General features: G+C 36.3%; 1 protein-coding gene across 3 annotated transcripts in view; it reads left to right on the forward strand.

Moving 5' to 3' along the window:
- ARSK (arylsulfatase family member K) overlaps window positions 1-24591 on the forward strand; it is a 44161-nt gene extending 19570 nt beyond the window's left edge. Inside the window, exons 4-8 of one of the 3 annotated variants that reach the window (XR_009502350.1) lie at window positions 8017-8299; window positions 11114-11285; window positions 12726-12950; window positions 18400-18522; window positions 21363-21443. Coding sequence is in view for 2 of the 3 variants with exons in the window: in XM_059916794.1 (XP_059772777.1) it covers window positions 8017-8299; window positions 11114-11285; window positions 12726-12950; window positions 21363-21584; window positions 23997-24286 (1192 nt within the window). In the remaining variant the exon portion in view is untranslated. Of the gene's footprint in view, window positions 1-8016; window positions 8300-11113; window positions 11286-12725; window positions 12951-18399; window positions 18523-21362; window positions 21585-23996 lie in introns of those variants that run through there. The other 2 variants (XM_059916794.1, XM_059916795.1) reach the window with 2 other exon arrangements.
- Window positions 24592-25203: the final 612 nt, after the last annotated feature.

Here is a 25203-nt window from a genome sequence, read left to right on the forward strand (position 1 = left end):
TACTCAGCCATAAAAAGAAACGAAATTGAGTTATTTGTAGTGAGGTGGATGGACCTAGAGTCTGTCATACAGAGTGAAGTAAGTCAGCAAGAGAAAAACAAATACCGTATGCTAACACATATATATGGAATCTAAAAAAAAAAAAAAAAATAGTACTGATGAACCTAGTTGCAGAGCAGGAATAAAGAGGTAGACATAGAGAATGGACTTGAGGATGTGGGGTGGGAGGGGGAAGCTGGGGCAGAGTGAGAGTAGCATCGACATATATACACTACCGAATGTAAAAATAGTTGGCTGGTGGGAAGCAGCAGCATAGCACAGGGAGATCCACTTGGTGCTTTGCGATGACCTAGAGGGGTGGGATAGGGAGGATGGGAGGGAGGCTCAAGAGGGAGGGGATATGGGGACATGTGTATGCATATAGCTGTTTCACTTTGTCGTGCAACAGAAACTAACACAGTATTGTGAAGCAATTATACTCCAATAAAGATTAAAAAAAAAAAAAAAGGCACAAAGGGAAATTCTGCCTCCTCTCCCCGCTTCCCCCACCAAGGGTAAGTGGTTTGGAAAACATGTCATATCCACAACTTGGCTGTCTTAGTTGCACCATGTCCAGTAACTCACTGAGCTAACTTGCCAAGTTTTAGTTACCTAAGAGATTTTAAATTATTCACACATGTCATTCATACCCCCATTACCATGAAAGTTAACCAGTTTAAATGAATTTCTTTGATCAAAGTGACCTAGAGAATAATGATATCTATCATTATTAGGCTCTTACTACCTACTAGGCACTGCATTAGGTTTAAGATAAAATATTTCCCAAAAGTCACTATGTATCTTCCTAGGCTTGGTAAAGTCATACATTCAGGAACATACATTGAATACTTAATATCTATTAGCAGGTAAAGGAACAATTTGCAGATTTATCAAAAGATTAATTATGCAGTGAAAAGGAATTTGGATTATCCGTCTAAGAACAGAGGCTGTACTTATACTAATCTCAGGAGATGGAACTGGGAATAATTCTGATTCTTTTATTTTTTTATTTTTTTAATTATTTTATTTATTTTTGGCTGTGTTGGGTCTTTGCTGCTGTGCGTGGGCTTTCTGTAATTGCAGCGAGCGGGGGCTACTCTTTGTTGCGGTGCACGGGCCTCTCACTGCAGTGGCTTCTCTTGTTGCGGAGCACGGGCTTCAGTAGTTGTGGCTCGCGGGCTCTAGAGCGCAGGCTCAGTAGTTGTGGCTCGCGAACCTAGTTGCTCTGCGGCATGTGGGATCTTCCCGGACCAGGGTTCGAACCCATGTCCCCTGCATTGGCAGGTGGATTCCCAGCCACTGCCCCAGCAGGGAAGCCCAATAATTCTGATTCTAATACAACTTTAAGGACCTCACTTGCAGGAGTTAGGAGAACTTTATCCTGGTTCTCTGTCATTAACATAATTTATGACTTGTTTGTCTCCTCTCTGGGTCTTTTCTCAGCTACATCATTTCCAACTAGAACTTTGACCCGCATGACGCTTTTTGACTCACGCTCCATCTTCTTTTAGTGACTTTCTCTACCTCATAGCTGCATTCTAGGTAATTGCCAGTTACCTGTTTTTCCTTTCCAAATTCAAATTCTGTAAACAAGGATGATAGGCCCAACACATATTTCATCCCAGACTCCATCATAATCACTGACCAGGTTAAGGACCCAAGGATCTGGTCCTTAGGTCGGGTGCCCACCCCTGGCCAGTGGACAGGATAGGAGAAGAGTTAAATCCTACACAGTGTGGTCATCTGGGTCACCTCTTCGGCAAGGGCTGTGGACATGGTAACATATTCAATGCAGTGACTATTTGGTTAATTACTAATGAAAGATTTACTGGGGGATAATCCACCCACTTTATCTTTCAGATATAATGACATGTTGTCCAGGTTGTATTTTCTGTATAATACTGAAAAGCAAAAGCTTACAAAAAATTTTAAATGTTAGAGTTGCTTAAGTTGATATATTAATTACTTTAAAAGTGTAAGGGGCTTCCCTGGTGGCGCAGTGGTTGAGAATCTGCCTGCCAATGCAGGGGACACGGGTTCAAGCCCTGGTCCGGGAAGATCCCACATGCCGCAGAGCAACTGGGCCCGTGAGCCACGACTACTGAGCCTGCGCGTCTGGAGCCTGTGCTTCGCAACAAGAGAGGCCGCGACAGTGAGAGGCCCGCGCACCGCGATGAAGAGTGGCCCCCACTTGCCGCAACTAGAGAAAGCCCTTGCACAGAAACGAAGACCCAACACAGCCAAAAATAAATTAATAAATTAATAAATTTAAAAAAAAACAAAAAAACAAAACAAAACAAAACAAAAAAAGTGTAAGAAGAATCTTCCCCTTATGTGATGTAAAAGAAGTCAATGTGATCTAAACCATTAGAGTTATAATCATAACCAAACTATTTCATCACAATTGCTTTTTCTGCAAGGTAGCAAATGGGCCTTTATTTTTTAAAGTATAGTAGTAGAAGGAGTTTATGCCTGAGTGCATATGAGGAGGTAGTATCATTTTGGTAGCTAAGGGAGTCACCTCAAGTTCAGCCTAGCACAATGCCTTGTTCATGGTAGACATTCAATAACTCTCTCTTGAATTAAATCAAAAAGCCTGCCTTTACTTAAAACCAAACTGCAGCAAATACTCTGTTAAGGGCTACAGTCACTGTCACCTAGAACTCAAAGTTTTAAATATTGATGTTCCAACAGCGATGAATTCACTAGCAGGCTAGGAAATGGCTAAGTGGGAGTTCATAACCTGAAGTCCATGAAACCCCTGAGTACCCCCACACACACTCATGCAAAACAAACCTTTTGTTTGAAATTTATTTACTATTATATAATTTTATAATATATAATTGCATAAATATATTTACAATAAATATATAATAAAATATAAGACACAGAATGAATAACTATTGTTATTCATTCAATTAAAACAGACTTTTTGTGAGTGATTATATATGTAAAGATAGATGACAGCCTTGTGAGTCCCTTAAAAAATAGTGTGTTTCTCAGCTTTGAGAGAAGAACATTTAATGGGAATGAATATGGATTCCATTTTCTCTTACCGAATTTATCAGGCTGATAGTGAAATTTGCAAGGGCATGATTCAGAACTGTAATTTTTCCATGCAAGAGACTTATCTGAGACACATTAGCTGTTAAAGTCCCATTGAGAACAATGATTCTTTGTGTGAGAGAAAGGGGATCCATCTGCACATAACTCTTAAAGTCTGAGATAGTTGAATTATTTAGTAATCTTAGGAAGCTGAAGGTTTAAGTCGAGGCTCCTAATTCATTTTGAAAGAAAACTGTTATGTTCTCATCAATTTTAATGTATGATACTTTTTCAAATGTTATTGTCCCTATGTAAATTCACCTGGTGCTACCTGTAAGCTGACTGTCTCCAATACTGCAGCAGTGCAGTTTGGCACATTGGCACCGAAAACCCACACAGCAATGGCATAGATACAAATTTATGCAATAATTAGTTGCTAATATGTTAGTTTTATATGCCATTCATATTAGGAGGAGATTTTGCTTTTAAAAAGAATAAAATTGCTGATTGCTGGATAGTGCATTTAGCCATCACCTTGTTTTCTGGAATCGATCCAAGGTAGAATAATTCTCCTCTTCATGGGCTACTGTGGAAGCTATTTTAATGATCTTCTCTAAAAATTGAGGCTTTTTTGCATAAAAATTCTTACACTGTTATGTGGAGCGGTGCATCTCAAAATGTAATATGCATGCAGATCACCTGGGCGTCTTATTAAATGCCCTTTCCAATTCAGTGGGTCTGGGATGGGGCTCTAGATTATGCATATTTAACAAGCTCTCAGGTGATGCTAATGCTGCTTGAAATAGCAAAGATATAAGGAACTGGACCTCAGAGGGAGGTAAGACAAGGTATAGCCAATTGTGAATGCCTTTATCAGAAACATGTGGTTACTTCTGTGTCCCTTTGAGAAGAGAAGCCTCTCTTACGTTTCTACAAAGAGGTAAAGTAAACCTTGGACCACTTAGGAGGGGCACTTAGTATATATGCACAAAATGACACATTGAATCCTAAGTTTATAGAGAACAATTTCCTTTGAGATAGGTGTACTCCACATCCAAGCTCCCACCTGAGGCTTCGTTACAGTGGTCTCCGCCACTGTACACTCATGAGAGCATGAGAGTGAAAAAGGCAAAAAATGATGTCTTACTATCTTTATGACAATAGTTTTGACCTTGTGGACCTCCTGAAAGCCTCTAGGGGACCTCCCAGAGATCCCTGAGCCACACTTTGAGAAATGCTGGCATTTCTGTATAGGAAACTATACAGTGTATGTTTGTGTCTATTTGCAAATAACAGGGTAAATTTATAATGAGAGGAGCCAATGAATCAAAGTATCTAAACCACAGGTAGTTTTGGTTCCTCCCCATTAATACAAGCCCTTGTTTAATGTCCTGATTGAAACCGTACTCTTAATATTTCAGGCAAAGTACGTAGAAATGGAATGGAAAGAAATTTATTCAAAATACTCCTGTGACCAACTAATTAGAAAGTTTATATTTGGAGGAGTTTATATAGCAAGTAATGGTGGGTAGGGGATAGGGGGAGACAACACTGAATAGTAATACAAAGTAGGTCTAAGCACATGGTCAAAAGATAATGTTTCCTGGTGCAACAGTTTGACCTGGTTAAAAAGGGATGGAGACATTGGTTGTTTAGTAGAGAGAATTATAATTTTAAGTTATCTTTCTGTCACAGTAATTGTCATTGACTATGAGGTTGCATATTCACATTCTCTTTCCCTATTTTCCTCATTAGTGTTACTGGCCAGGAGAAATTTGGGCTGGGAAAAGGGACTTTGAGCCGAGAATTGCAGCTCCTGGAGCACTTACTGCTTATACTGCGTACACTTAACAATAGCCCAGGAGGATTGGGTTGGCCCAGGGAGTAGTGAGAGTAGAACAGAGAATCATCATTGATTATAACTATTAATATGTATTGAATATCTAAAAAGTGCTAAATGTTTTTAAGTTATAAAGAAGTAAATTGTTATTTTACACTTAGGCACAATGCTTGAACATGGGTCAGCTAACCAAAGTATTACCCTCTTGATCAGCTAGCTAACTCAAGATTCTTGGGATAGCCAGAAAGAGTTAAAAGGGAAAATTATGAGAGGGACCTTTACCTTCAACCATAATCCTGTCTCTGCTGCCCTAGTAATGCTGAAAGCATTTGTTATACTCTACTTTACTACCAGCAGTTATAGGAATCATGCCAAAAGCCCACACACTCAGGAATAGACAAAAGAAGATGCCACTAAGAAAGAAGGGTAAATCACATGTTATTTAGTAAGAGGGCAAAAGTGAAACTAAGTTTGAAATTAGCCATAATGGTAAGACCAGGCCAAAATTAAGTTGATTTGAGCCTTTTTATCCTTAAGGGAACCAACCTGGGCTGAAAGAATCTCCGAAACAAAGAATTAAAAAAAAAAAAAAAAAAAAAAAAGGAAAGGGGCATAACCTTGCCAGAAAGATTAAATGAAATCACACTTACTCATTGCTGTGGCAAAAGATGGTAATCTGGGTTCAACAGAGCCATCTTTCAAGGCAAGATCTTTCCTTGAGATGTTCTAGACTCATTCATGACTGCATTGTAAGGTCAACTGAGTAGTTTGGTTAGCACAGTCAGAACAATAGTCTATACCTGAGTTAATCCAAAGCCTGGTAAAGGCTCTGATCACCAATTAGGGTTTCTGCACCCAATTCCATTGTGTGGGGTGGTTTCCACACACTACCAACTCTCTGGACACCAACTGGATGTCCTACAATTCAACTCAACTCCACAGGTTAAGGGCTCAGTCCTACAAGACTGCCCTCACTCCCCCACTTCAGATGCAAATCACAAGTCCAGATTGTCACCTATGATTCTGACCGACCAGCTATAAAATCAGAGGGTCCCATGACCTCTTCCCTTGGGTTCAATTAATTTGCTAGAGTGGCTCATAGAACTCAGTGAAACATTTCACTTGCTAGACTACCAGTTTATTATAAAAGGCTATAACTCAGGAACAGCCAAATGGAAGAGATGCATGGGGAAAGGGCATGATGCTTCCACACCCTCACCTAAGGTGGTGCCACTCTCCCACCCCTCCCCAGTCGGCTCCTTTTCTGGGTTTTATAGAGGCTTCATTACGCAGGCATAATTGATTAAATCATTGACCACTGGTGATTGAACTCAATTTCCATTCCCTATCCAGCCTCCTCCCTCCCCGGAGACCAGTGGGGTAGGACTAAAAGTTTCAGCCCTCTAATCTCTCCTTTGGTTCTGGCAACCAGCCCAAAAGTAACCTCATTAACATAACAAAAGACACCTTTGTGTCTTTCACTTAGAAAATCTGAGGATTTTAGGAACTCAGGACCAGAATCAGGGAAGAAGACCAAATGTATATTTTTTATTATAAATCAGAATATCACACCGGACAACTAGTTAGGTTGTACTGCAAGCTTTCTTGTAATTTTCTTGCTTCCTGCAATAATTTCTCAGCCATATTTTCCCACGTAACACTTCTTTGTTGAAAAGAAAGCATTTTGGTTCCTAAACATCCTGTGTGAATCTCTATTTCTGCTTATCACAAAATCCTAGAGCTCTACCGCAAGTACTGCTGGTGTGATAAACCCCTAGCATCTCACTCCTCTGCAGTAGCTCCGATAATAGCCACATGTAGTTCTCTCATTCAGCAGTGACTTAAGCAAAATTTACATTGTTTGGTAGTATGATAAATTTTACAAAACTTACGATTTTAGGATTTTCTATTTGCTAGATAGAATTAATTAAAATCTGTTAGATGCAATTCTGCTGAGATTCTAGTTTACATTGTTTTTATCAAAATATATTGAATATCTACTATGAAAAATTATATTTTTATTATGGTTGCTTAAATTTATTTACCTGTTTTCAAAAGCAGATAAAAGTTCTACTTAGTTCATCTATAAGCCATTAGTCATTTTGTGTGGTTTGAAACTTCCCTTATATGGAGTATTATGTTTTAATATAAAATAGTCTTTATTTTCACGTGGGTATCTGAACTTTTAAAGCTCTTTTCTTAATTGATAGGGCACTTCAGAGGTGTTTGCCTCAACCAAAACACAAAAACAGGCTTCTTAGAAATGTCCAAGGGTTCTTCCTAAACAATTATGCCAACTGAAAATACTTACATAATATGGGGATATATGTATATGTATAGCTGATTCACTTTGTTATACATCAGAAACTAACACAACATTGTAAAGCAATTATACTCCAATAAAGATGTTAAAAAAAAATACATTCATTGAGAAAAACTAGTAGTACTACTACATACTTATGAAGCAGTTAGATAAAATATTTAGAGAAATTTAATTGATCAAATCATTTAGCTTTTAAATTACCAGCTAAAGAAAATATATCTAGAAATTTGCATCACCATTAGCTTAGCTTAAATCATAGTCAAAATTGTTCTTATAATGAGAAAAGATATAGCTGGAAACAATGTAAAACCTGAGACTTCAGAAACACGTAAGGTACACACAGGAGGTAAGATTTTTCTAAATATAAGGACAGTGATAGGAGGAAATAATTGTAGCTTTGGTTAGAAATACTGTCTCTCTTATTCTGACAGAAAAAAAGACAAAATGCTAAAAAAATTCAAAAGAAATACTAGGAATTTGAAATATTTATTTTACTAAATATTTTATTATGAGAAAAAAGTAATCTTTGTAAATAATCTGTCTTAGTTTTAAAGAACACATAGGTGAATATTTGATTCTTGTTATTTTTTTTCTTGGTTTTTGAATTTGCAATGCTCAGTACCTTAATGAGATCTAGTATAGTCAGTCTGAACATTTACATGACCGAGTCTAAAAATTGTTTTCCATTTTGCTCTCTTATATTTATGCTTAGTCAGTTTTTAAAACTTTTTAAATACCTTACAGTATACCTGTCTTTTTGCCCCCTCAGCAATCGTGTGGAAGCCTGGACAAGAGACGTTGCTTTCTTACTCAGACAAGAAGGCCGGCCTATGGTTAACCTTGTCCCTAAAAAGACTAAAGTAAGAGTGATGGAAAGGGACTGGAAGAATACAGATAGAGCAGTAAATTGGTTAAGAAAGGAAGCAGTTAATTACACTCAACCATTTGTTCTGTACTTGGGATTAAATTTGCCACACCCATATCCTTCACCATCTTCAGGAGAAAATTTTGGATCTTCAACATTTCACACATCTCTTTATTGGCTTAAAAAAGTAGGTGTACTGTGTGGGCTCAGAAGTAAAAGCTAACATTTTATCTGTATATTATTGGTGGTTGCTCACTGTTTCTTTTATTATCATTTTTAAAGAAAAATTTGAAAATTGCATAGTCACATTAAATCAAACTTGACCAATAACTGGTTGATGACAGAAACTAAAGGGACAATTTTACAAAAATATAATGTGTTAAAACTCAGAACCTACTTCTAAGTTGAATACATTTGCATATAATATGTCTATTAAAAAAAAAAACTAAACTGAAAGATACTCTCTTAGGAGTCCAGGCAGTCCTCACTTTGCATGCTTCAGGAGCATAAAAATGACTGTGCAAGCTGAAACTGTATAAAGAGATCTTAATCATCAATTGGGAAAATGACCGTTTTTCTAGAACTCTAAAAACATTTGTCAAAACATTAAAAACTCTTCTTTTGGGTTATAAATGTATAGGGAAATGACAAAATAGTAAAACTAATGTTTATTTAACTTATATCAATGTTTTCACTAAGTTCCTCTGGCTGTATATCTTGAGTGTATCAAATGGTGGCAGTGTCAGCATTCCCAGGTCAGCTATTTATTTCTTCTATAACTCCAGTTAACATTTGATTCAGGGACTTCCCTGGCGGTCCAATGGTCAAGACTTTGCATTCCAATGCAGGGCGTGCGGGTTTGATCCCTGGCTGTCAGGGAGCTAAGATCCCACATGCCTTGCGGCCAAGAAACCAAAACATAAAACAGAAGCAATATAATAACAAATTCAATAAAGATTTTTAAAATGGTCCATATCAAAAAAATCCTTAAAAAATTTTTTCATTCAAATTTTACTTCCAGTGTTATCGCTTTTTATTTCTTAACTGTATGTTCATCTTTGTTGATCAATTTCCTCTTTTGAGTATCCATTTTTATATCACATGGATTTATCACTGGGAGACAAGGAGGCAGCATACCTACAAACTTTGCAGTCTGTTTATGTACTAAATAAAAGATGTGCAGTGATCAAACACAGACAAACTTTGAAAGAAATGACATAATTAATCACTGTGATACACATATGTAATCTACATCGTGATGTATATAGACTAAAGAACTAGCAGCATATGAATGTGAAAGTTTGTACTTTATGCAATAACTCACAGTTAATATACCTGGGTAATGATGACAAATTTATATGATAATAGAGCAGTCAGAGTCAGGCATACAAACTGGAGTCGAGCAGCCATTGAGGATCTGGTCTCAGACACGTCTCTGCACCACTGAAAACCCGAACTTTCGTTGAACTGTACCAGGCCCAGGGACACCACCAGCTGTATTCAGAACAACACCTGCCAGCTGCAGCCTTACGGTCTCAAGGTCTCCCCTTGTAACTATGCAAACATTTCAGACCCCAAACAACCTAAGCATCCTTACTTCTCATCAACTCCAATTATAATTCTTGATAAACAACTCATGTAACTAACTGTGGCCTTGCAGCTTTTTGCCTTTATAAGCCTCTCCCGTCGTGTAGTCCTATGGAACACTGCAAAGTGCTTCTTGAATCCATGTCTCTTGGGCTTCGGTCCTAACAAACCCCATATAAACACATTTTTATTTCAATCAGGTCTCCATTTCTGAAATTTTGGTTAACAGTAATTAAAATTTGAACCCTGTTGTTGGGGAACTGGTGCTATTTAAATAAGCTGTGGTAACTGATATCCGTGCATACCTGAGCCATGCAAAGCGAGGACTGCCTGTGTTTTGAAATGTGTCACCTTAAATCAAATTTAAGTTACTTTAGAACCTCTATCCAGAAACACTGTGTAGTGCACCCTATTTTAAAGGAAACAATGTCAAAGTTTTAGATACTTCATGTCTTCTTAAAAAGTTCCTTATTTACAAAACAGAAGTAGAGTCGCAGATATAGAAAACAAACTTATGGTTACCGGGGGTAAGTGGGGGAGGGATAAATTGGGAGATTGGGATTGACATATACACACTACTGTATATAAAATAGATAACTAATAAGGACCTACTGTATAGCATAGGGAACTCTACTCAATACTCTGTGATGGCCTATATGGAAAAAGAATCTAAAAAAAGAGTGTATATATGTATATGTATAACTGATTCACTTTGCTGTACAGCAGAAACTAACAACATTGTAAATCAACTATACTCCAATAAAAATTTTAAAATATAAATAAATTAAATTAAAAGTTCCAACTGACTCTATCTTAAAAAACTTGTCAGGAGTCAGTACTAGCCTAATGAAATGAGTCGAATAATTTAAGTAGATATTTGAGTTTATTAAAGCTACATGACTAGAAGATATGTATGACTTAAGTCTAGTCTTAATGGTTTTCACCAAAACTGTAAGCATTTATATGTATTAAAAAGTTGTATTTGTTCTTAACAAGCATTTGGCTATCTCACTAGATATTGGCATTTTTACTAGTGAACTACTGGGAAAAAGGAGTCTAGATTCTTAGGTTATTGATTCTGAAGTTTTGAATTGATCACACAACTATATTAAAGTGCTTAGACACTTACGGATTAGAATACTGTCTAATATAGCTCATGCTTTTCATTGACATATATAATCTTTAAAATAATTTCACAACTGTCTTACTATATATACAGATATTGATATATACCTTTTGTTGTTACTGGGAATACTAACAATCTGTTCCTAATTTATGTATTTGATTTACTATTTTCTTTACATAATTCACAACCATGCTTTTCTACTAGCCTAAGTAATTAAACTTTGTCTAGTTTACCATATATTCTTGTTGGAACGGAGGAATATTACAACTTTGTTTTTCTCCTTTTTAGGTGTCCTATGATGCCATCAAAATCCCAAAGTGGTCACCTCTGTCAGAAATGCACCCTATAGATTATTACTCTTCTTATACCAAAAACTGCACTGGGAAGTTTACAGAAAAAGAAATTAAGGATATTAGAGCATTTTATTACGCTATGTGTGCTGAGACAGATGCTATGCTTGGTAAGTGGTATAATTAAAAAGCAATCACATGAGGAAAAAGTATAATATTTTTCCAACAAACTGTGATTATGCTGGTTGGTGACTTGTATAAACATCCTCAGAAAATTTCTTCCAACAGTTGCTGAGATACTTCAGACTTAGAATTATAAGATTCCTGACACATATAAAAATTGGATAATTTGCATTATTAATAGTAGAATAAAAGTCTTTTCTACCTTAATTACTCATAAATTAACAGATACTTAGATTTGTTCATATATATATATAAAAAAAGGTCATAGAAAACTATCATCTGTTGGAAACAAAACGTTTTGCTGGATTTAATCAGGAATCAGTATTCAGCCAAACACAGTTAATTATAAGGCAACTTGGGTTCTAGGAGATGAAACAGATGAGATGTAGAACCTTGTGACTTCTACCAGACATTTAATAAGTGTAAAACAAATCCATTCTCCGTAGGCCATTTAGAGCAAGGCTTAACTAAAGCTGAAATCAGTTTCCCCGTGTACATTGATCCAGAATTATATTGAACTAGGGAGTTAGGATTGTGAAAGGTAAAGGTCTAGGGGGTAGCTGAAGGTGCTGAACTTGCTCAAGAATTAGACAATGGGAAGCTGTGGGAAAGTTTTAAGCTGGGGTGTGACATGATCAGATATTTTAGAAAGATAGCCACCAGAGTGGTACAAGGGATATTATGAAGGGGAAAGAGGAGTGGAGGCAAGAAAACTAATTAGGAAGCAATTGCAGTTGTCCAGCTGAAAGACCCTGATGCCCTGATGGTCTGAACTCCGTAAATAACTCCTGAGCTGTGGGTCTCAAATCTGACTGGACCTCAGAATCACCTGTGGGTTTTTTTTGTTTTTTTTTTTTAATAATACAGACTCCTGTAGGCCAGATTCAGAAACTGCCAAAGTAGAGAAGATGCTTCTCTCTGGACTGTGCCTTACTGTGTTCTCTTAATTGCAATGAGGAGGAAGTTTCAGGTCACTTAGAGAGAGGAAGTGGTCAGAGAAATTTTACTGCCCAAGAATAGCCCTGATCCAGGAAGATCCCACATGCCGTGGGGCAACTAAGCTCGGGCACCACACCTACTGAGCCTGCGCTCTAGAGCCCCGAGCCACAGCTACTGAGCCTGCGTACCTACAGCCAGTGCTCTGCAAGAAGATAAGCCTCCACAATAAGAAGCCCGCACACCGCAACAAAGAGTAGCCCCCAGTCGCCGCAACTTGAGAAAGCCCACGCACAGCAACGAAGACCCAACACAGCCTAAATAAATACATAAATTTATTAAAAAAAAAAAAAAAAAGAACAGTAGATAACATTCAGATGTTAAGAAGCATCCTGACAAACTCTTAGAGGGTAGAGTTGTTATGAACTTATTGTGATAGAATAAAACATGAGCTAAAAGCTAATTAAGATTTACCTTGATTTATATTACAGGTGAAATTATTTTGGCTCTTCACCAGTTAGATCTTCTTCAGAAAACTATTGTCATATACACCTCAGACCACGGTGAGCTGGCCATGGAACATCGTCAGTTTTATAAAATGAGTATGTACGAAGCTAGCGCCCATGTCCCACTCTTGATCATGGGACCGGGAATTAAGACCAACCTACAAGTATCAAATGTGGTTTCTCTTGTGGATATTTACCCTACTATGCTTGGTAAGTAATGCAATTCTGTAAATATTTATTTGTAATAATGCTGGAAAATGAATAAGCAAAATAGTCAGAGGCCCTGCTGACTTGTTCATAAACCTTGACCAGCTCATTTAACTGTGAGTCAAATCCATATCTGAAAAATGAGGATAATATTTCTCAGGTTCCTTTGGCCTTCACTTACTCTAGTCATTTTTCCTTCAAAAGATTCACAACCAGGATATGACAATAAAGTAAGCCACATATGATATTCAGGTCTATAACTTTATAGATATGATTTCTGTATCATTTGATTCTCTACCACCACCTACCTAAAATGTAAGCATTTCCCTTCTGGATTATTTCATCCACTCTGAAACTACTAATTTTTTTACAATGTTACAAATGTCCCTTAATGTTGATGCTATGAACATATTTCTCCCCAGAATATTTAGATTGTTCTATACTATTTATTTTACTAGCTTCTAATGTCTATTAGCATAACCATAGGTCTAGAACAGCAATATTTGGACATGGGTAGTTAGCAGTTTTTGTTAAAGATACAAGAATAAAGCCGTCGTAAATTCAGAAGTTATATAGAACTGTTTCTATCTAATTTAGCAGAGTACTTTAAGTTCAGTAACATTTAAATTCAATAACATCTAAATACTCTGTTTTAAGGCACCATAAATTGCAAAAAGTACCATCAATTTATAAATAGATTTTGGTGAAAGAAAAAGCTAACACAGCATAAGTCATATGTGTTTAATATGTATATATCAAAATGCGAAACAAACATGTATCTGGAAATTAAAGAAATAAGAAAGTCCTTTTATCTCCTTTTTTCTGCTACAAAGTCTTTCCCTTCATTTAACTAAAGACTATTACAGGGTCTTAAATTTCTTTACAGTTAATTTAAATCAGTGCCTGGAATTCCCCGGCAGTCCAGTGGTTAGGACTCCGAGCTCTCACTGCCGAGGACCTAGGTTCAATCCCTGGTTGGGGAACTAAGATCCCACAAGCTGCGCGGCCAAAAAAAAAAATCAATGCCCTCCATTTGTCTTTTATTTCACATCTCTTGTATATTTGAGCACACTTCTTTGTTGTTCTTTTGCCTGATGTATATTTTTAATCTCTTCAGTTTCTTACTCATCATTTGCTGGTTCCCCTTTGTCCCAAAGCAATTATCACACAGCCATGTCTCTGCCACTTTCTGGCTCTATCAATTTCCAGACAATCCCTATTACTTTTCCTCATTTCTGGTTTTTTTTTTCTTTTTTTTTAAACTTTTTATTTTACATTGGAGTATAGTTGATTAACAATGTTGTGTTAGTTTCCGGTGTACAACAAAGTGATTCAGTTATAGATATACATGTATCTATTCTTTTTCAAATTCTTTTCCCATTTAGGTTATTATAGAATAAATATTGAGCAGAGTTCCCTGTGCTATACAGTAAGTCCTTGTTGGTTATCCATTTTAAATATAGCAGTGTATACGTGTTGATCCCAAACTCCCTAACTATCCCTCCCCTCACCTCATTTCTGTTTTTATAAGAAATGTATGTGCAATTATGTATACTTTAAGTGTCTCTCTTATTATCATCTTTGTAGCTTTATCAGTATATGCTTCTTTTACAGTGGCATTTCTTTACAGTTTCCTCCCTTAGTTTTTCCTCATATAGAACTTCCCCTACCCCATTTCCAAATTTGCATAACTTTTTATCCTTGTTCTGCTTTCTTGAGGTACACTGATCAGAACTACAAAAGATTATTAAAGGTTGGGATGATCTCAGTTTTCCCTCAATATATTTCATAGTGATATTTGGCATTTTGTTTGTCTTTTTGACTCTAGCAGCTAAATAGTCCAGTATCTGTCTGCAGTGAGTTCTAGTCTATTCCTAGTCATTCTGTCACTTTATATGTTAGTTGATTAATATGCACTGTTTAAATCATTTTTCTTTGAATATTGTTTTATATTTGCCTATAATGCAAATTTTCTTCTCTACAGTCTTGATACACCATTATCATTACTTGCCATTTCACACATCATAAAAGTTAAAAGTCATCTGCAAACTGGAAGATTTCACAATGTATATATCTTAACAGATTATATAAGAAAATACTAAATAAAGTTGTTTGGAATGAGGGAATTTTCATTTATCCACATAGAGGGACACCTGCCTGTCCCTGCCTAGTTTATGTTACTTGACAATTAGCACTTCTTTAGCCAAACAAAGCATTCCCAGAAACCCCTTTGCATTCCTTCCCCACTCTTCTGGAAATTATGTAGGTTCTCTGAAATTGTAGATTTTTTTCCTATAATTTGTCAATTATTACAATTTTTAAAAACTCATAGTTCTACATAGATTTTTTTGTTTTGTTTTTATCTTTGACTGTTTGGCAATAGAGTCCTTCTGAGTCACATTTCCCAGCAGAACGTGTTTTATTAACAGCATTTTGATCATGTGTTGATTAGACCTGCCCAACTAAAGTAAGTAAAGCCAAAAATCATTGTCTCTCCAGTTCTAAACTGGAAATTAACATTTCAAGGCATAATGTGTTTCATAACGAACATTTTTATTATGAAAAGGGAAAAGTTACATTTATATGATTGGCGGAGGAGAGTAAAGAGAATATCTATGCATGGATCTTTATATAAAACACTGAAACATCCTATTAACCAGATGTTAACCAGAGATAAGGTAGAAAGAGAATGATGCAAGGGGGATTCAACAAGAACCTTATGCTGGAGCCAGGAAACAGCACTGTAACATTATTTATCTAAAATTAACCTTTTACAAGTGATAAAGGGTTAATATTAATAGAACTCTCACAAATCTATAAGAGAAAGAGACATACCCTATTAACAAATTGACCAAAATATATAAATAAGCAATTCACAACAGAAGACACACAAATGGCCAAGATATTTTCAGAGCTTCAAACTCAGTAGTCAGAAAAATATTAAAATAAGAAGATACCATTTTTCTTTCACACATAGAGTTTGCAAAGATTTTTAAACAGCAGAAAAGCTTATATTGGAAATAGGCCTTCTCATATTCTGTTGCTGGGAGTATAAACTGGCACAGATTTCCTGGAGGCAAATGTGGCATTACATTCCAAATTACTTAGAAATATGCATACATTTTGACCTAGAAAATTCCAATTTTAGAAATTAACCTATAGATATACAAAAAGATTTATCTCCATGGATATTATTGTATTATTATGTTATATTAAAGAATTAGAAACAGTATGAATATCTAGTAGTGAACTGGGTAAAAGTCAATTTTGTTTTAAAAAGTCAAATGATACATGGAAATGGCTCCCATGTATTATTGAAAAGAAAATGTAGGCTCTAAGACCGTATAAAATTTTTTTGTCTTGGTTTGGTTTGTTGTTTATTGAGATAGGGTATCTATCTAATTTATTGTCCAGATCAGCACATTTTTTAGAGTAAAAGGATACTATTAACAATTACACCAGGGACTTCCCTGGTGGCTCAGGGGTTAAGAATCCACCTGCCAATGCAGGGGACACGGGTTCGAGCCCTGGTCTGGGAAGATCCCACATGCCGTGGAGCAAATAAGCCCTCGAGCCACAACTCCTGAGCCCGCGTGCCACAGCTACTGAAGCCCGTGCGTCTAGAGCCCGTGCTCCGCAGCAAGAGAAGCCACCACAATGAGAAGCATGCGCACTGCAACAAAGAGTAGCCCGCGCGTAGCAACAAAGACCCAACGCGGCCAAAAATAAATAAATAAATAAATAAACTTAAACAAAAAACTCCCAGATATTTCTTTAAAAAAAAAAAAAAACAATTATACCAGGATTAGCATAAACTGAGTTTGTTGCCTTGTTGAACAGCCTTACCAGTCAATAAGGCAAAGATAATTCTGATGGTCTATGCTAAATCTGATGTTTAATTCAACCTTGTAAAATGAAATTACTTAGTGCTAGAAGGGTTTAAAGCTATCAATACTTTTAGTAGTGATTAATAACTCTAAAATTTGACCTGTGTGGCAGTGTATTCTATTTTTCCTAAGCTTAATAAACAGATTTTGATAAAGTATCTATGAAGGACTTCTTATTTTGTGATTCTTCTAACCAACTAGGAGCTTAAAATAGATATAAAATATAATCTATTCTTAGAATTCCAAAGGTCCTTTCTTTATTACCTTAGCCACAGCTGTATGGTTTTGTATGAATCCAATTTATACACAAGAGTATGGGATTAAATTTCTCAGATCAAAGCCTCAAGCCAGACTTCCTCTTCCCTTCCATTCTGTGGACCTTAGAAATGTATAAAAGATGGTGATTCAAAAAACCTTAAATAGAAAGATATTAAATAGGAAAAACCAACTGGGATTCCTGTTTTAATAAACCTACCTTACTATAAAGAGCTTGTTGAAATTTAAGATGGTACAATGCATTTATTAAAAGGTCTGAATTTACAAATAGTTTTTAAAGGTATTTTAGAAGAGTGATTATTTTCTATAAAATGATATTTTATGATAAAGTAGGAAGAGTATTCTTAGTCTATGTATCTTTGTAGGTCCTATCACATTATCATTTTCTAGTACTGGCAGAAGAGTGCCATTTTATGAATAGGAATTCTTTATACTATTAAAGTTGATATCATTATTGCATAGATTATTCTTTAAAAATTGCTCCCCAACCTGTGATAAACCATAATGGGAAAGAATATAAAAAGAATGTGTGTGTGTATATATATATTATATATATATATATGAGTCACTTTGCCGTACAGCAGAAATTAGCACAACACTATAAATCAACTATACTTCAATAAAATAAATTTTAAAGAAATTACTCCCCAAAATATTTTCTTCTCTAATAATCTAGTATCAACATCCTTTAGCTCAGTTAGAAATAAAGGTAATCTCATTTTTAAATTAAAATTGTTTGGACTTTCTCTTTTAAACTTCTTATTTTCAGGTGAATTGTTTTCATTTAATAGTTGGCCTTTTTTGTAAAACACCTAACTTCTTTTCACATAAAGGATAAATCCAGAATTTTTTTGAATTGTGAAAATGTAATTGTATAAAAATGCAGTTGTGTTTAAAAGAATGCTTCATTGCTAGTGATTTAAATTGCAAAACCCTCCTTATCACAGGATCTTAGTGGAGGGTTGGGAGGGTCATTCTACATAGACTATTTTGTTTTTATTGGCTGAAAAATATTGTGAAGTTGAATAACTACAGTAAAGCAAGACTTGTGGAGCAGTATTGAAGAGTACAGATATCCTGGAGTCAAGACTGCCTAAATTCAAATCCCTCCTTCAGTATTTACCAACTGTATACCCTTGGGCCAGTAACTTAACATCTCTGGTCTTCAGTTTTCTTATCAATAAAATAGAAATAATAGTGGCTATTCCATAGCTTAGAACAATGACTGGAACATGGTAAACAATTAAATGTTAGATATTATTATCATTAATATTTTTTATTCTTCTTAGGTATGCCCTAAAAAATGTACATAGCTTGCATCATTGCCATACCAGGCTAATCCCTTATCTACCCATACACTCGGGAAGAAATACAAGCTTATCTTTCTTCAGGAGACCATCACAAATATCCAGGTCTGCATTTTTACCCATTTGATTACTGTTTTAAATTTAAGTCACTTTATTAAGAATCATGCAGTTACTACTAATATTTGCTTCTACTGCCAAGAATGATGAAACTTGCTTAACATGGAATTCGAACGACAGATTTTCCAGAAGAAAAAAACATGAAAAATGGTTTTAAACAAAGATCAAAGAGCTTTCTGAAAAGCAGTTTAAGCTGAAGTGCTTTTAAGGAAATAATTGATAAACATATGAAAAATGAATACACAGTTTCCCAAAGCACAGAAAATTTAATAAATATTATATACATATTTATTAAATACTGTGGATATTTGACAAGGATTTTATTCTTCAACATCAATTTACAAAGGTACATTATTCTACTGATCCTAGACAGGAAACAAGTCACATTATCACTTGCCTGAACTCCTGCAATAGCTTCCTAATTCTTTCCTTCTGCCCCTACTCACTTTTAGTCAATTCACCATACAGTAGTTACTGTCAAACCATGTCACAATTCTGCTCAAAATCACTTAAGAGTAAAATCGAGACTCTCTAATTGGGCCTGGGAGTCCAACATGATCTCCTCCCTTATCCAACACATCTTGTAGAATTTTACCCCTCACTTACTCTGCTCCAGCCATGCTGGACTCCTTTGTGTTTGGGGAACGGAATGAAGCAGCTTCCTGCCTCAGGGTGTTTACATTTGCTATTCCTGGGAGAATGCCCTTCCTCCCCATGTCCAGATATCTACTGAGCTCATCTAGCCCTTTCTCAGGTCTCTGTTTATGTCAGCTCATCAGAGAGGCCTTCCCTGACCACCCTATATAACACAGCACATAAACACATACCTGCCATCCTTCTCTATTCCCCTGATCCTGCTTTATTTTTCTTCACTGCACTTATCACCATCTGACATATTTGTCTGTCTCCCCACATTAGAAGGTAAGCTCCAAGAGTCTGAAAGAGCTCATCTGCTTCATTCACTGTTGTTGCCCTACACCTGGAACAGCACCTAGTTTGTTAGATGCTGGGTTTGTTTTTTTTTTGAGTAAAAAAAAATTAATACTTAGATGGACTCATCCTAGTTTAATACTGACTTCTCATATAAACAAACACAGCAGAATTATTTAAATTTTCTTAGTCTAAGAAGCTTCTTTAGGAAAATTAGGCTAAGAACAGATCTGAAATAAGGTATTTCTAAGTATTAAAGGTGATTAAACTGCTAAATACAGGAACTTCCCAGTCATGGGTATCTGCCAGTTGGTCCCTGCTTCCCAGCCATCTTCAAAGCCCTCTTCTCTCCCTTCCTCTGCCTCGCAGTGGTGCCCCCTGACGGCTGACACACAGATCAGCCCGACCCAGCCTATTCCCTGGCTACTTTCTCTCCTTACAGTAAGTAGCCTACTGTCTTGTAGCTCAATTAGTTTCGTCTTGGGCCATCTTTTTCTCTCGTGCACATCCTCTTTAACATCTTTGCTCCTTCTTCTTCTTTTGTTTTTAACCAGTTATCTCTGAAATATTTCTCTTTCTTTCTTTCCTTCCTTCACTTGTTCTTTCACTCTTTCTCAAAAAAGTCCCTGATGATGATTGGTTGGCAGAAGATTAGTACTTGTAATATGCCCCTTCCAAGGAAATGGAAGATACAAATTTTTTAATTAAGTTATATGCAAAACAAGTACCTTCAGAAGATTTATAGAGGTCTTTGTCTACTTCCTTATTCTCTTTTAATTCATTTGTTTTCCCTCAAATATGTACAGTCAAGTTAAATTAATTTTCTTATTCAATTTTAATTTCTAGCATTGCAGATATATTACATTCTATTTTTCATTGGAAATATTTAATTATTTCTAAATTAATGTTTCTAAAAACATGGAACATTGAAACCAGAAAAGCTGCAGGGGAGGCAACTACAGATTCCTTTTGGAACTATCGCAAGGACCCAGCCATAATTAACGGTAATTTTTTTTCGCAGCTTGCGGAATCTTAGTTCCCTGACCAGGGATTGAACCGGGCCCATAGCAGTGAAAGCACAGAGTCCTAACCACTGGACCACCAGGGAATTCCCAATGATAATTTTTCTATAGGAAAAAGATAGTTTGAGTTCCAAACAAATACCTTAAAAGCAATTTTTTAAAATACAACCTTTTTTTGAAGTTAAACATTTCTCATGCTATCGTTTTCTATGTCTATATTTCATAAGGAAAAAATAGATTATTTTTCTCTAAATCAGTATAATCCAGAATTTCCCAACATATGTTCTGCAAAATACTAGTTCCTCAAGATGCTACTTCGGGGTAAAAAGATGTTCTGTCATCAAATAACTTTGGGACAGATGGCGTACTACATACCACCCTTGAAGGTTTATGATACACATCAGCAATAAATTTATTTAATTTTAACCACTGTTTGCAAACATATGTAACTACTAGACTCCTTTCTCGTATAGGTCTTGTTAATATCCTGTGGGACCAATGTGAAAAACACCTGTGATCATTCCATCATTTGGAAATAAAGTACTTATGATATTAACTAATATTTGTTGAGGGTTTCCTATGTGTCAGACACTGTTCTCAGAATTTTACATAAATTTTCATATTTAAACCTAAAATAAACCTATGAAATACAGGCATTATTATTATTCCCCTTTTACAGATGACGAAACTGAGGTTCAGAATGGTTAATAACATGCCCAAGGTCACAAGGCTAGTGGAGTAATAAGCATTTGGATCTAGGCAGTCTGTTTACAAAAACTCACATACAGCCTCTAGTCTCTGCGGCCTTTAATGATGTCATTTATGAATGTTCAACTAATGAAAGAATGAGTTATTTTAAAATACTGTGTTATTTAGATATTGCTGGAATTCCTCTGCCTCAGAACCTGAGTGGATACTCTCTGCTGCCATTATCATCAATGTTTAAGAATGAACAAAAATTCAATAACCTACATCCGCCCTGGATTCTGAGTGAATTCCATGGATGCAATGTAAACGCTTCCGCCTACATGCTTCGAACTAACCGATGGAAGTATATAGCCTACTCTGATGGTGCTTCAGTATTGCCTCAACTCTTTGGTAAATTTGTTGATATATTTTTTAAGTATAGATTATGTGTAATGAGTTGACCTACACAGCATTTGCTCAAGGGAGCCAGTAATCATCTAAATAAATATCTGCAGTTTCTCATGCTAGGCCAGTTTACAAAAGGTTGCCCTTGTGAGGAGCAGCTTCTTTGCAAATCAGCATGTGAATTCCAAAGCAAGTGCCCTAAGGCTTTTCATCTGGGTCTCAAGATTGCCACCATTGTTTTCTCTGATCAAGGTGTCTTCTAATACTCGTGGTTATATTTCCCAATCAGTAGTCAACACCCTCTTTTTGTACCTTGGATTCAGTTGTTCCGGAAAATTAACTGCTCTCTTATGGAGCCTGACATCCTACATTTATTATTTAATGTTCACCCCATCCCTACAAGATGGTACTATCATCTTTATTTTATAGAGAAGACTAGAGTTCAGAGACTAGCGTTCAGACACCTGCGCAAGGTCTCACAGCTCAGAAGTGGCAGAACTGGGATTTCAACCCAGGTTTGACTCCAAAATCCATGCTCCTTCCACCCTACAAAAGCCTGCTAGATTCACTACTCTGAATTTGTTTTTAAGCAGCATTATTAGATTTATGGTTTTACTTATCCTTTGCCCTCCTTTTGCATATAAAATATGTGCTAAAGCTATTTTTAATATTCCTTTCTCCCTAAGTTTTTTTCCCAGTTACAAATGTCAAAATTATTAACTCAAAATAATTCTTTAGAGGCCAAACTGATTGACTGCCCCCCTTAACTCTAAAAGGAGGAGATTCTTGGCTTCAAAAAAAGTCCTTAAATTTTCATTCTGTTGAGTAATGGGCATCTCTTGTTCATTCATTGGTTACGTTCTGCAAAAAGGAGGTGTGACTGTCAAAGAATCAGTGGGGGAGCCTGCCTTTCCTGTATTCTCTGGGGTTTATTCACTGACTTCCCTTTCCCAAAGAGGTGCCATCTGAAATCACCTAGCAAAACCATAAATGTCTTCAGGATCTTCTGGCTAATGCACTCAAATAGGCCTGTAGGGGTTTTTCCCTCACTGTGCATTGTTCATTTACTGTCTTAAGTAACTTGTCATAAGATCTTTGATTTGCCATTTTTCCAATTAGACTGGCATCCTAGTTATATCCTCTGTCTTCCTACATTGTAGGTAAAAGGGGTGTTTATGTTATCTGAAATATTTATCATTTTCTTGATGATAGTGATTGAGAGTTTTTATTTCCATGGCTATTTGCTCAAATAGACACAATGAATGTAATTTTCAAAAATTCAAGCGTAGGATGCTAACGTATGTTTAAAAAAAAACAAAAACAAAAAAAACTAGGAGTAAGTGAAGTTGCAAGAACTTGACTCCACTATATAAAAAATTCTTACAGCTGGAACATCTGGGGCTGTTGAAATGGGACAATATAAGCACTACTATATATATATATATATATATATATATAAAAATATATATATAAATATATATAAATAAATACATATTTTTTTTGCATGTCAAAGTAAGCAAGGCATCACAAATAGGAAGAATTGTGGCTAAGCCATCTAAGAATAGATAAGAAAAAAAAAAGGGATAGCAGGATGATGGTAAGAAAGAAGATAACTTGGACATACATTTAGAGAGGTGTTTAACTTTCGGTATATTATTTTTCCACTTATGCTGTCCTTTAGCTTACTATACTAAGAAGAACTGAGAATAAAAATAAATTCTAATATGTTATTCGTCACAGAGTAATGACATTCTAAAAAATGGTTGTTAAGCAGATAATTGTAACAGAGCAGGACCCTATGGGGCCTTCCTGGGACAGGCCTTCCCCCATATCCTCTGCTTTAGCTCCTCTCTGAAGTACTTAAATAACAGTATTTGATGCACATTTCCTGAGTTGTTTTACAGATGTGAAAGCCCCCCACCGAATGGAAGATGTTATAACTACTTGATGACCAGGAGCACACAGCCCCAGGCCTCCTGGGGCCTAAGGACTGATAAAGTTAACCCCCGTGACACCACCCTGTTCCCTCATCATCACGTACCCTGTGAGCCCCCTCCCTCAACCTGGCTTTTAAAAATGCTTTGCGGAAACTCTTCAGGGAGCTCAGGGGGTTTTTAGGGCACGAGCCACCCAATAAACCTTTCTCTGCTCCGAACTGCGACGTTTCAGTGTGTTTGGTCCCACTGTGCGTCAGGCACACGAACTTGCGTCCCAGGAAGGCCCCATAGGGTCCTGCTCGGTTACAACTCCACCCTTTTCTTTGATACTCCTCAATCTTGAGGAGAACAAGTTTTGAACAAGAAAAGGACTAAAGGTTCAGATAAGGAGGTTAATCATAAACTTGACAGAGGTACCCACAGGGTCCTGCTCGGTTACATAACTATTTTGAGAGGTATTCCATTTTATTTTTTTTTTCAGATCTTTCCTCAGATCCAGATGAACTAACAAATATTGCTACAAAATTTCCAGAAGTTACTTCTTCTTTGGATCAGAAGCTTCGTTCCATTATAAACTACCCTCAGGTTTCTGCTTCTGTCCACCGATACAATAAAGAGCAGTTTATCAAGTGGAAACAAAGTATAGGGCAAAACTATTCAGATGTCATAGCAAATCTTAGGTGGCATCAGGACTGGCTGAAAGAACCAAGGAAGTATGAAAATGCCATTGATCAGTGGCTTAAAATCCACTCTGATCCAGAAAATATTTGAACAAAAATAAGAAAATAATGTTGTAGAGCTATATAGAAATATGTTAAAAGATCATGATTAATTATGCATTTTAAACATTAGTTTTAATAATTACTGATTTTCAGTTAAAGAATGTACTCTTCTAAAATAAAATACCAATCATTATAGAATTACATATTTTCAAACTCATTACTATCAAGACCTTATTCTTATAAACTTCTGACAACTTAACCGAAATATTAAAAGGGTAGAATCAAATACTATAATGTAAAGTTGTGTTCCTCTGAATATTATGGAATATAAAATAGTTTAACAATTTTTATTACTTATGACCCATAAAATAGTTATTTTTGAGTATTTGATGGTGTCTGATGAGTTATTTTTATTTGATGGGATATAGATCATTTGGATGTATTTGATGGGAGTATTTGGAGTATTTAATGGTACACAGACCATGGATATGGCAGAAATTATTATTTTTTAAAATAGGTAATACATGCACAAGGTACAAGCTTCAAAAAGGTACTAAACGGGGCTTCCCTGGTGGCGCAGCAGTTAAGAATCTGCCTGCCAATGCAGGGGACACGGGTTCGAGCCCTGGTCTGGGAAGATCCCACATGCCGCGGAGCAACTAGGCCCATGAGCCACAACTACTGAGCCTGCGCGTCTGGAGCCTGTGCTCCTCAACGGGAGAGGCCGCGACAGTGAGAGGCCCGCGCACCACGATGAAGAGTGGCCCCCGCTTGCCGCAACTAGAGAAAGCCCTCGCACAGAAACGCAGACCCAACACAGCCAAAAATAAATAAATAAATAAATAAATAAATAAATAAATTTATTTTTAAAAAAAGGTACTAAACGGTTAACAGTGAGCATGAAGTCTCTCTCCTTTCCCAGTCCCCCAGCCACACAGTACCCCTTCCTCGTGGCAACTACTGTAA

Source organism: Balaenoptera ricei, chromosome 3, assembly GCF_028023285.1.
Source record: "Balaenoptera ricei isolate mBalRic1 chromosome 3, mBalRic1.hap2, whole genome shotgun sequence".
Classification (NCBI taxonomy): Eukaryota; Metazoa; Chordata; class Mammalia; order Artiodactyla; family Balaenopteridae; genus Balaenoptera; species Balaenoptera ricei.